Source organism: Schistocerca serialis, chromosome 7, assembly GCF_023864345.2.
Source record: "Schistocerca serialis cubense isolate TAMUIC-IGC-003099 chromosome 7, iqSchSeri2.2, whole genome shotgun sequence".
Lineage (NCBI taxonomy): Eukaryota > Metazoa > Arthropoda > Insecta > Orthoptera > Acrididae > Schistocerca > Schistocerca serialis.
The window spans coordinates 521,600,908-521,614,407 of record NC_064644.1 but is presented as its reverse complement, the minus strand read 5'-3'; the positions used below and the strand labels follow the sequence as shown (position 1 = coordinate 521,614,407).

General features: G+C 40.2%; 1 protein-coding gene across 15 annotated transcripts in view; it reads left to right on the top strand.

Annotated features, from left to right (window-relative positions):
• LOC126412831 (cytoplasmic dynein 1 intermediate chain-like) overlaps positions 1-11,288 on the top strand; it is a 190,330-nt gene extending 179,042 nt beyond the window's left edge. For all 15 annotated transcript variants that reach the window (XM_050082675.1, XM_050082673.1, XM_050082677.1 and 12 more), the window contains one exon: positions 10,125-11,288. In XM_050082675.1, coding sequence (XP_049938632.1) covers positions 10,125-10,277 — 153 coding nt within the window. In that variant the 3' untranslated portion in view covers positions 10,278-11,288. The remainder of the gene's footprint in view (positions 1-10,124) is intronic.
• The last annotated feature ends 2,212 nt before the right edge of the window (positions 11,289-13,500 follow it).

Below are 13,500 nucleotides of genomic sequence, written 5' to 3'. Positions count from 1 at the left end.
TCCTGGGTTCTGTGTGGTCTCCCTCCTCCATTCCCACCTTTCCGTATGTAACAACACTCTTGCCCCCCCCCCCCCCCCCCAATAGTGTAGCAGAACTGGAATTCACATGCTACTCTCAAATACAAATGTCTGAGGGATATGTTGTTTACATATTTTGGCAGTGTGTATGGTCTGTGAAGAAAAAATATTTGAAACTGGTTTCTACTGTATTGTTGTGAGGATGGATGCGTGTGCACCCACACACGTACACATACACACACCCTTCTTTATGAGACAGAACGAGCAGACTGGATGAGACACTGGGAAGCAAGTTCAGATCATTTTTTAGTGTCAAAGAACAATTTGGAAATAAGGGAACTATTATTTAAAGGGTTAAATGAATTTAAAAATATTCTGGAAAATATTATCAGATAAAGGGGGGTGGGGGGTTCGGCTATCCAAACAGTCACGGTAGCTAAAGAAGAAAATATTGAACAATAATATGTAGCTGCGATTTAATAAACCGCCTGAATTGCATTCAATCTATTTATGTGTTCTACTAAAAATTTCAAATTTTGGGGTTTGGGGTATAAATGGACCAAACTACGTGGTAAGCAGTCGTATCTGATTATTGAGCGTGTGTGTATAGCATACAAAATCAGCTATATGACATGTGTTATGTGTACAGTACTATTATGCTTGTAATAGAATGTGCCATGCTGAAAAAACAGAAAGGTACCACTCAAGAAGAGGTACAACAACCAATTGATCATGCGAAGATCAGCTAACTGTTAAATGCATAACAATACCAGATATAAGCTGTGTGCTGTATTATTAAGTTCAAGTTATATCCAGCTAACTCGAAACAGTTAGGTCTGTCCCACCCTAGCAGTCTGAGAGAACTGGTCTTCCTGTCTAACCATCACCAACATATCAAAGTCTCCTAGGCCTTTTAAAGTAAGTTCCATCACAATTTTACAGTTTTCTTAAGTAAATTTTCCTTGTTATACATATTGTATATGAGACCGGATGACAGTCTGGCGTAGCAGTAATATCTTTCGTGGGACACTGCATAGAGTTAGGATTAAATATGAGAGAACAGGTGACTTAATTTTGTTCATCAATAAATCATAAACATTACATAACTGAATATCATCACTTTCTTATAAATTAAATGATATAAGTACCATATGCCACTTACTGACATACTGCAGTGCCTGAAGGCGTGAGTGGGGCTGCCAGACTACAACCGGCCAACAACGTGGGTCATATGTCAAACTCACTGCATCTCCACAGCCACTTGGTTTTTGGTGAGGATGTCGCACCAGTCAGCTGCGAGTATCAAAATCCTTACAGTAATTCTTGAAAATAGCCTTCATATACACACAGGAAAAATAGTTCAGCCACTTTGCACCAGATATTTATGAATTAAGTAAACCAATCTTCCTTGCAAATCAATGTATGCAATAGTGGAAAAAGTAATCAAGACCTTTACAGTAGTTGTGTGAGACTACCTTCATATATAGGTAGAAGAAAGTAGCAGGGGCTTTGATAATGAGCCCACAACCTTTTAGTTTTCAGGCACACGCTAGACCAGCAGGACCGACTCAGATTCTGCTCAAGCTTTGCTGCTGTCTGGAGTTGTGGTGACTGTAATGCTAGATGGTAATGCCATAATTTTCACAGCAGCAGACTTTAATTCATGATAGTTTGGCCAATTTCAATGAAAAATTTATAAGTTGTATATGTGAACCTTCCTCAAGAATCAATCGTTTGCAAAACTCAAAAAGTAATTAAAATGCCATCTCTTGGCAATATAACTTGCGACTGCTTAAATTTTGGATAAAAATCAGAATTGGTGGCTCAAGACTTCCAGCATTAGAAGTCACCCTCATTCTGACACTGGCCTTGGCAAAGAGAGTAGATGAGTGGATAAGTTAAGAGTACTCTGCTGCCCATGGGGTGTGAAACTGCCACTAAAGGTGGAATAATCAGCAATGATCAATGGCATGAGGTTGCAGAAGGCAATGGAAACCACTGCATTAATGACACGTAATGTGTATCCACAGAACATATGTCCTGTGATTGAAAGAGTGTCATGGTGATCCCTCTAACGGCAAAATATTCCGGAATAGTCCCCCATTCATATCTCTGGGAGGGACTGCCATGGGGGAGGTAGCTGTGAGGAAAAGATTGAATAACCAATGAAAGGATAACATATTACGAGTCAGGGTGTGGAATGTCAAATGCTTAAAAGTGGCAGGGGAGTTAGAAAATCTGAAAAGGGAGATGCAAAGGCTCGATATAGATATAGTAGTGGTCAGTGAAGTGAAATGGAACAAAGACAAGGATTTCTGGTCAGATGAATATAGGGTAATATCAACAGCAGCAGAAAATGGTACAACAGCAGTAGGATTCATCATGAATAGGAAGGTAGGGCAAAGAGTATGTTATTGTGAACGATTCAGTGATAGGGTTGTTCTCATCAGAATCAAGAAAATGATAGTTCAGATATACAGGGTTATTACAAATGATTGAAGCGATTTCACAGCTCTACAATAACGTTATTATTTGAGATATTTTCGCAATGCTTTACACACACATACACAAACTCAAAAAGTTTTTTTAGGCATTCACAAATGTTCGATATGTGCTCCTTTAGTGATTCGGCAGACATCAAGCTGATAATCAAGTTCCTCCCACACTCGGCGCAGCATGTCCCCATCAATGAGTTCGAAAGCATCGTTGATGAATCTTTCAAATAACCCCACACATAGAAATTGCGTGGGGTTAAGTCGGGAGGGCGTGGAGGCCATGACATGAATTGCTGATCATGATCTCCACCACGACCGATCCATCGGTTTTCCAATCTCCTGTTTAAGAAATCCCGAACATCATGATGGAAGCGCGGTGGAGCACCATCCTGTTGAAAGATGAAGTCGGTGCTGTCGGTCTCCAGTTGTGGCATGAGCCAATTTTCCAGCATGTCCAGATACACGTGTCCTGTAACGTTTTTTTCGCAGAAGAAAAAGGGACCGTAAACTTTAAACCGTGAGATTGCACAAAACACGTTAACTTTTGGTGAATTGTGAATTTGTTGCATGAACGCGTGAGGATTCTCTACCGCCCAGATTCACACATTGTGTCTGTTCACTTCACCACTAAGAAAAAATGTTGCTTCATCACTGAAAACATGTTTCGCACTGGACGCATCCTCTTCCATGAGCTGTTGCAACCGCGCCGAAAATTCAAAGCGGTTGACTTTGTCATAGGGTGTCAGGGCTTGTAGCAATTGTAAACAGTAAGGCTTCTGCTTTATCCTTTTCCGTAAGATTTTCCAAACCATTGGCTGTGGTACATTTAGCTCCCTGATTGCTTTATTTGTCGACTTCCGCGGGCTACGCGTGAAACTTGCCCGCACGCGTTCAACCGTTTCTTCGCTCACTGCAGGCCGACCCGTTGATGTCCCCTGACAGAGGCATCCAGAAGCTTTAAACTGCGCATACCACCGCCGAATGGAGTTAGCAGTTGGTGGATCTTTGTTGAACTTCGTCCTGAAGTGTCGTTGCACTGTTATGACTGACTGATGTGAGTGCATTTCAAGCACGACATACGCTTTCTCGTCTCCTGTCGCCATTTTGTCTCACTGCGCTCTCGAGCGCTCTGGCGGCAGAAACCTGAAGTGCGGCTTCAGCCGAACAAAACTTTGAGTTTTTCCACGTATCTGTAGTGTGTCGTGACCATATGTCAGTGAATGGAGCTATAGTGAATTTATGAAATCGCTTCAATCATTTGTAATAGCCCTGTACATGATGACTTCCCAAGCTGAAGATGACGAGATAGAGAAATTACATGAGGATACTGAACAGGTAATGCAATGCATAAAGGCAGATGAAAATCTTATGGTCTTCAGGAACTGGAATGCTGTTGTAGGGGAAGGAATAGAAAAAGGGGTTATGGGAGAATATGGGCTAGGTTCTAGCAATAAGAGAGGAGAAAGGCTAATAGATTTGTGTAATAAATTTCAGCTAGTAATAGCGAATACTCTGTTTAGGAATCGCAAGAGGTGGTGGTATACTTGGAAAAGGCTGAGAGGTATGAGAAGAGTTCAGTTAGATTACATCATGGTCAGACAGATTCAGAAATCAGGTACTGATTGTAAGGCATATCCACGAGCAGCTATAGATCCAGATCACAATTTAATAGTGATGAAGAGTGGCTGAAGTTTGAGATTAGTCACAGAGAATCAATACGCAAAGAAGTGGGATATGGAAGTACTAAGGCATGAAGAGATACATTTGAAGTTCTCTGAGGCAATAAGGAATACCTCAATGGGCACTACAGATGAAGAACAATGGACATCTCTAAAAAGGGGAAAAACAGAAGTTGGGAAGAAAAACATAGGTACAGAGAAGATAACTGCGAAAGAACCATGGGTAACTGAAGAAATACTTTAGTTGGTTGATGAAAGAAGGAAGTTCAAAACTAGTCAGTGAAATTTGGGAATATAGATATGCATGTCACTGAGAATGATACAAATAGGAAGTGCAGGAAGCTAAGATGAAATTGCTGCGTGAAAAACATGAAGAAATTGAAAAAGAAATGGTTGTCCAAAGGTCTGACTCAGCATATAGGCAAGTCAAAACAAACTTCAGTGAAATTAAAAGCAAGGGTAGTAACATTAAGAATGTGATGGAAATTCACTGTTAAATGCAGATGAGAGTGGATAGGTGGAAAGAGTACATTGAAGGCCTCTGAGGGGAAAGATTGGTCTGATGTGATAGAAGAAGAAATAAGAGTAGATTTAGAAGAGATAGGGTCTCCAGTATTAGAATATGTATTTGAAAGAGTTTTTTAAGACTTCAGATCAAATAAGGCAGAAGGGATAGATAGCATTGCATCAGAATTTCGAAAATCAGTGGTGAAGTAGCATCACAACAACCATCTGTGTTGGTGTATAGAACATATGAATCTTGCTATATACCACCTGACTTTTGGAAAAATATCACCTGCACAGTTCTGAAGACTGCAAAAGCTGACAAATATGAGGATCAGCGTAACAGTTCATGAACCAAAGTGGCTGACAAGAATAATATACAGATGACTGGAAAAGACGATTGATGATGTTTTAGATGATGATCAGTTTGGCTTTAGGAAAGGTAAATGCACCAGAGAGACAATTCTGACATTTTGTTGATAATAGAAGCAAGACTAAAGTAAAATCAAGGCGCCTTCATAGGATTTGTCAACCTGGAAAAAGCGTTTGACAGTGTCAAATGGTGCAAGATGTTCCAAATTCTGAGGACAATAGGGGTAAGCTATACAGGGAGAGACAGGTAATATACAATGTGCACAAGAGCCAAGAGGGAATAATAAGAGTGGAAGACCAAGAATGAAGTGCTCAGATTAAAAAGGATGTAGGACAGGAATGTAGTCTTTCACCCCTACTGTCCAATCTATACACAGAAGAAGCAATGATGGAAATAAAAGAGAGGTCCAGGAGTGGAATTAAAATACAAGCTGAAAGGATTCAGTGATATGATTCGCTGATGACACTGTTATCCTCAGTGAAAGTGAAGAACAATTACGTGGTCTGCTGAATGGAAAGAACGGTCTAATGAGTATAGAATAGTGATTAAGATTAAATTGAAGAAAGACAAAAGTAATGAGAACAGTGAGAAACTTAACATCAGGAGTTGATGGTCACAGAGTAAATGAAGTTGAGGAATTCTGCAACCTAGGGGCAAAATAACCAATGGTGGATGGAGCAAGGAGGACATCAAAAGCAGACTAGCAATGGCAAAAAGGGTATATGTAATCAAGAGAAATCTACTGGTATCAAACTTAGGCCTTAATTTGAGGAAAAGATTTATGAGAATGTACGTTTGAAGCGTGGCATTGTACAAGGGCTATCCACAAAGTACATTACGTTTTGGAATTAAAAATAAATAATCTATCTTGCACAAGCCTTTAAAAATGAATGGGACTGACAGAAGAGGGGAATGAGAATTCTCAGTACATATTATATAGTCACATAAGACATGAAATTATATTACAACACCATGCAGAAACATCCCCCAGCTTGTCACAAGCGAGTAACTCCCGTAACTGGGGAGAGGATGCTGTTTTGATCAAGACTGACACAGATCTCATTTAGGTCAAGCCCTCCACCTCCCCGAACTTGTCCTCTAAATGCTCAACAACAAACTGAGGCTTCATCGTCATGAAAGATTCCCCATCAGCTCTCGTACAAACAAGGTACCAGGGCGAATAAGATCTGCTGCCATCCTTAGCCTGAAGTTCCTCCCACGGTGTGGCCAGGGAGGGGAATGATTTGGGGTTGTACTTCTGTGCATTGAATTGAGCTCGTGATCACTTAGAGACTGCTGGTGTTTCACCACCAGCAAGAGATGATGGGCAATGCTTTGTCACGTGTCATCCGCCATCATGCCACCCACTCCGACCAGGGGGCCTCCCCACAGCGCCACCCAGCCGCAGCAAAGGCTACCTGACAGGATGGCCATTGCAGGGAGTCCCGATGCCCCAGGGGGATGGGCATCTACTCCTTGACATACATGGGGAATTAAAGGCGCAGGCATCAGCAGAGCATTCCCTGGGTGGTCAGGGGGCTACAACCAAGAGCGTACATGGCAGCCCCACCACAACGGACTGGCTACCGTGCTGAATATCAGGTGCAAAGAAGTGCATGGTCATCGTCGATGCAGAAATCGACACTGCATAGTGCATGGTGGAAAACGCACCCAGGAATGTGTCCTTGCCCAAGAGATGGAGAATGGGCAGGACTGCAATGCAACAATGAGAAAGTGGGCTAAACATCTCAATGCAGGATTGGCATGATGCACCTTCCCCAATTGGCTTGCTCTTTGGGAAAATTTTGAAGAATGGAGGTAAAACCCTACAGGGGACCGTCACACAAACGCCGAAACGTGTGAAACTCCTTGTAGTCTCCTCATACGACAGGCAGGAATACCTCGTGCCTACTCTAACCCCTGGACCCCCAGGGGGGACAAGTCATATGCAGTGCAACTGCACTGACATTTAAATGCAGTGTGTTCAGAATTTCCCCCTCCCCCCACTCTCTCAGTGTGGCGTGGCAGTGGGGGAAATGTGCAGCAAGACTGAGCACTATGGTACTTATGCCAGGGCATGGGTTATGAGCTGAAATCTTGGCCACTCCTGAATTACATGGGTAAGTGCCAGCAGTGTTGTACTGTTGGATGCAATAATTACCCGTAAAATGGGAGTCCTGGTTTTTTTTCTAGGACAGCATACCTACTCAATTTTATGAATCTTGAGTCGTGTGTCCACAAACAAGTACCTTCTACAAGCACTTTCTGACATGTTTACATTAGGACTTGTACAAGTTTACTTCTGCAAGTCACTTCAACAAGTTAATTCCAGGAATTTGCTCCGCATATTTCTAGTAGCGTTTCCAATAGAGGTGTCATGAGACAGGCAAATGGAAGTTTACTGTGTCACAGCTAAAATCAGAGTAGGCACTAAAAACAAAGTTCAGAAAATATTTGGGTGAAGAAATGGATACAGAGACATACATATTTAATTTATCACAAAACACTATCAAATAAAATAAAATCAGTGGACTTCACTCAGAGTAAAAACTTTCGGAGAACGTTGTTTGCTGATTTCAAACATCTTGTGTCAATTTTTTTTGTGCTCAGTCTTGCTGCACATTTCCCCCACTGCCACGCCACACTGAGAGAGTGGGGGGAGGGGGAAATTCTGAACACACTGCATTTAAATGTCAGTGCAGTTGCACTGCATATGACTTGTCCCCCTGGGGGTCCAGGGGTTAGAGTAGGCACGAGGTATTCCTGCCTGTCGTATGAGGAGACTACAAGGAGTTTCACATGTTTCGGCATTTGTGTGACGGTCCCCTGTAGGGTTTTACCTCCATTCTTCAAAATTTTCCCAAAGAGCAAGCCAATTGGGGAAGGTGCATCATGCCAATCCTGCATTGAGATGTTTAGCCCACTTTCTCATTGTTGCATTGCAGTCCTGCCCATTCTCCATCTCTTGGGCAAGGACACATTCCTGGGTGCGTTTTCCACCATGCACTATGCAGTGTCGATTTCTGCATCGACGATGACCATGCACTTCTTTGCACCTGATATTCAGCACGGTAGCCAGTCCGTTGTGGTGGGGCTGCCATGTACGCTCTTGGTTGTAGCCCCCTGACCACCCAGGGAATGCTCTGCTGATGCCTGCGCCTTTAATTCCCCATGTATGTCAAGGAGTAGATGCCCATCCCTCTGGGGCATCGGGACTCCCTGCAATGGCCATCCTGTCAGGTAGCCTTTGCTGCGGCTGGGTGGCGCTGTGGGGAGGCCCCCTGGTCGGAGTGGGTGGCATGATGGCGGATGACACGCGACAAAGCATTGCCCATCATCTCTTGCTGGTGGTGAAACACCAGCAGTCTCTAAGTGATCACGAGCTCAATTCAACGCACAGAAGTACAACCCCAAATCATTCCCCTCCCTGGCCACACCGTGGGAGGAACTTCAGGCTAAGGATGGCAGCAGATCTTATTCGCCCTGGTACCTTGTATGTACGAGAGCTGATGGGGAATCTTTCATGACGATGAAGCCTCAGTTTGTTGTTGAGCATTTAGAGGACAAGTTCGGGGAGGTGGAGGGCTTGACCTAAATGAGATCTGTGTCAGTCTTGATCAAAACAGCATCCTCTCCCCAGTTACGGGAGTTACTCGCTTGTGACAAGCTGGGGGATGTTTCTGCATGGTGTTGTAATATAATTTCATGTCTTATGTGACTATATAATATGTACTGAGAATCCTCATTCCCCTCTTCTGTCAATCCCATTCATTTTTAAAGGCTTGTGCAAGATAGATCACTAGACTGCCTCTTTGCAAACATCTACTAGTTCAATTAACGTCCTTGATTTCACAAACAAATAGTGAAGCATAAATTGTGCTGGCACCATGATTTGCTGAACTGAAGAGAGTTGTGCTGACCAAACAATGCCACACTGCGATAGTAAATGAAATTTCATGCTGTACTGAGGACTTCGGGGAAGGACAAGCAAAGCCAATACAGGTGGAGTCTTGGCTCAAAGCGAATAATTAGACTTTTTCTGTCACTCATATCACTCCATCACTCTCTGATAAGTGATTCAGTCCACAGATATAAGCTTTTCAAAATTATGTAATAGATAATTTGAAAAATACATGTGCAGAAGGTTGCTGAAATATTTTCAGTGGTTGATATACAGACCTATGTAATTGAATTCTGAAAAATGTGAAATGGGATAAAAACAATACAAAACTCTTCAATTTTGATTTGTAGCTCATAACCAATAAATTAAAGTCAGTCACTTATTTGCCTTTGTAAATATATTGCAGTTTAAAGTTGGATTCCAAAATATGTCTGACCATTACACAGTATACCTGAAAACTGTAGAATCTCAAGGTCTCTTCCACATATGTAGTAATTGTTAATGGTTCTTAAACCAAGCGTTAGCAGTGGTTAAATTATACTCTGTATAAAATTCTATCAGGTGGCCTCCCCTTTCTTTTCTTTCCCTCAATGCATGTTCTATTGCACAGCAAGAAAGTGGTTCTTCATGACATAGCTATCACCAGTTGTTGTTCTCCTGTACTGAATTCACACTTATTTGCACCATTTTAGACCCTCCATTCATTGTTAGAATCCACAATATTTGATAGTAACTCCTGTCATTGTAGTGGCACTCAATGCAGTTTTTCCTGAACCAAGATACTTACAGTACATCCTTTACACTGCGGCATGTGAAAGTCCCTGAGCTTGCAAGACTTCAGAACGAGGCATTCCTCCGTGCATCTGGTGTCTGGCGAACGGAGTCAGGCTGTGATCAAAAGCATTGATTGCATAGGAGTGTTCTCACTCCAAGATAGCATCTCTAATACAGTTGCTCATGTGGATACAAGTACCTGGCAAATTATTATTATTATTATTATTATTATTATTATTTTTTTTTTTTTTTTTTTTTTTTTTTTTTTTTTTTTTTTTTTTTTTTTTTTGCCGGGCGGGTTGGGGGGGGGGGCAGATATTTTAATCACTTCCATTGTGTTAATATATAACATATTACTTAAAGACTTTTTTCAATTACAGCAATTGGCACAACCACGTCTTGATGAATGGAGCAAATTTGTTTATACACTGCAAGAACTACGCAATAATCAAGCTGATGATGATATTGACAAATTGAGTGTCAACTCCGGTCCAGGGAGTCTGTCGTCGCTGTCATCTTCTCCACTCCGTTGAGGAAGTCGGGAGTCTTTCTTGTTCCCAGAATGTTTTTTTGAAATTCAACAAGAGGCACCTATATGTGCAATTTTCTGTGTACATTATTTATATAATAGGTTTATTTGCAATGATTTTTGTGTTGTGTGATTGTGGGCATAAAGCCATGGGCAGATAATGATGTAATGCTGCATTTAGCAATTATTTAAAGAACATACGCACAAAGTGCAAAATTTGGCATAACACACTAAATTTAGTAGTAGCATGAAATCGCAGCCCTATCAGTCCACAGTTCAGGAAAATTTTATTGGTAAACTCAGAACTTTCATTCATTTCAGTTTTTATGGTGCATCTGACAGTAAAACAGTAACTTTGACTTTCTCAATTCAACTTTCTGGGTGGGGGGGCTGTATAATATTACTCCAGTATTTTGATATTTTGCAGTATTAAGATATAAAGTTTATGAAGGACATTCAACTAATTTGCGAGCTTAAAAGAAATGTAAGCTACTACACTTAGGGAAGAAATGAAATATGAAATTTGTGTCTGTACTTGTTACCAGTATGCTTGCTGCCTAGGCTTGTAAATTCTTTTTTTTAAACAAAGCACCATGAATGGGCCATTATTGTAAATATCTCGAGAATGTATATATAATGCTGTGATATTTATTAATTATAATAATTTCTGATTTCACCTACTTTTAAATAATTTGATACCTTAGCAATGACTATTGGTTCAATGTTTTCATATTACATAATTTATTAAATAATTTAATTTTCTTTAAGTAATTTTTGTAAATTTTCAAGACGGTAGCCTTGGCTTAAGTTGTGATTCACGTTTTTTCATTACCGTAGAAGCCATGTTGCTTTTTATATCATTTATTGATATATTTTAAACTTATTTTTCATACCTTGTCTTTCAGAAGCTATTTCTCACTCCTTGTAAAATGACATAAGTTGTAAATATTCTGTATGTATCGTGCATTTGCCCATGCTATCAGGTCTTACCAAATAAAGAGTTTGAAACAAAGAACTATTCTCCTTTATAAATTTATTTATTGGAAAATTTAGAGGAGAAAATGAAACATTAATCGCAAAAGCATTTCCCTCATAATTATATGCACTGGGAAATACACAGTTTCCTTTTTTGGAAGATATATAATGCTCTCTTCCACTGTATTCACTTGTTTCATGTGATGCTGGAGTACATTATATTATTTGGTAGCATGGAAAGTGTTTCAAATTATTAGTAATGGTATGGGTATGGGTATGGTGTAAGAAAACATGAGCAGTGATAATGTCATCACTTTCACTTTTATGTTAGTGTATCAGTAGTACTAAATGCTTCACTTTCTGAAGGTAAGTAGTAAATTGCAGTTCTGTCTTGTGTTTATTAGTTTTCTCAACAGAATTTTTCTTGTAGAAAACACACATACTGTCAATTTTTAGTGTGTTTGATAAGGACATCGGTATGGATGTAGCCATCAGAGAAATGGAGATTAATGCCCAGAGAAGTGACATGTTGAATGAGGAGGATCATGTGTAGAAGATAGGAGAGATGTTAAGGCTGTGTAGGAGTGAGGTTAGTGGTCTTGATCTGGGGTCCATATCATGAAGATACCTTTAGTGAACCTAAACCAGATACGAGTTTTGGATTTATGGGTTGCTACAAAGATTTCCTGTAGATGGCCAATAAAGAAGTTAGCATAGGAGGGTACTGTAAGGGTGTGTGTGATTGTGCCATGATTTGTTTTTGTACCTTTTCCTCAGATTTGATTGCGAATAAGATATGAGGTAGTGAATATAGAATAGGAAGGACACTGAGAGAGGTTGCCTTCAATAAATTTTATGCTCTTAACATGGAAGATGTTAGTGCATGGGAAGGTGGTGTAAATGGTGACAAATAGAGTCGAAGTGGTAGTGGGGTGGTGATGGATACATTATCAGTAAATACACATTTTTTCAGGTATATAGCATTTTTAAATTAAGAGAGATGTTAATTGGAGCAAACTGATATTCTAAAAATGCCAGGGATAAAATACAGGGAGCAAAAATTATTTACCATTTGTACAGAAACAAGACTGCAAGTAAGACTCCAGTGACATGAAAGGAAGCAGTTGTTGAGAAGGATGTGAAATGGGGCTGTAGTCTGTCTCCAATGCTATTCAGTCTGCACATTGAGCAAGCAGTAAAAGAAACAAAGCAAAAATTTGTGAGGGGAATTTAAGTTCAAGGGACTGAAATCAAAACTTTGAGATTTTCCAATAACATTGAAATTCTGTCTGAGGCAACGAATGTGTTGGAAGAGCAGTTGTGTGGAATATGTAGCATTCTGAGAAGAGGTTATAAGATGATAGGAAATGAGATAGTAAATGAGTTTTGCTGTTTTGTAATGAGATAACTGATAATGGCTTAAGTGCAAAGAATATACAGTGCAGGCTGGCTACAGCAGTGAAACCATTTCTAGATTTCTTAATATTCTCTGCACTTTGCACATACTTTGACTATTATCAGTTTTCTTTCAATAGCAATGAAAGCATTTCTGATAAACAGGTGTTTGTTTACATCTAATATATATTTAAGTGATAGGAACACTTTGTGAAGGTATGTATTTGGGGTTTTGCTTTGTAGGGAAGTGAAACATGAACAGTAATGAGCTGAGTCAAGAAGAGAATGCTTGTGAAATTTAGTGCTACAGAAGAATGCTGAAAATTGGATGGTTGGCCGGAGTAGTTACTGAGGAGGTACAGAATCAAACTGGAGAAAAAAGAAATTTATGATACAAGTTGCGTAAAAGGAGGATTGATTGATTTGGCGCATCCTGCAGCATCAAGAAATCATCAGTTTGTTAATAGAGGGTAGTGATTTTGTGTGTGTGTGTGTGTGTGTGTGTGTGTGTGTGTGTGTGTGTTGGTACAGGTAAACTGTAGTGGGAGACCATGAGATGAGTGTAGTAAGCATGTTCAAATAGTTGTAGGTTGCAGTAGTTATTCAGAGATGAGGCTTGTGTAGCATAAGGTAGTGTGGAGAGATGAATCAAACCAGCCTTTATACAAAACCACAGCAAGAAAAATTAGTTGTAATCACAACAGTTATTAATTGTGACTGCTGTCTGTTTTGTCTTGTTGCTGTTGTGCTATTCACATGATTGCTGGTGTCGTTACTGTGAGTGTCATGTGTCAAATCAGTATCTTATTAGGTAACAGCTTGTAAAGGAAGGGATGTCAAAATATCAAACATAATCC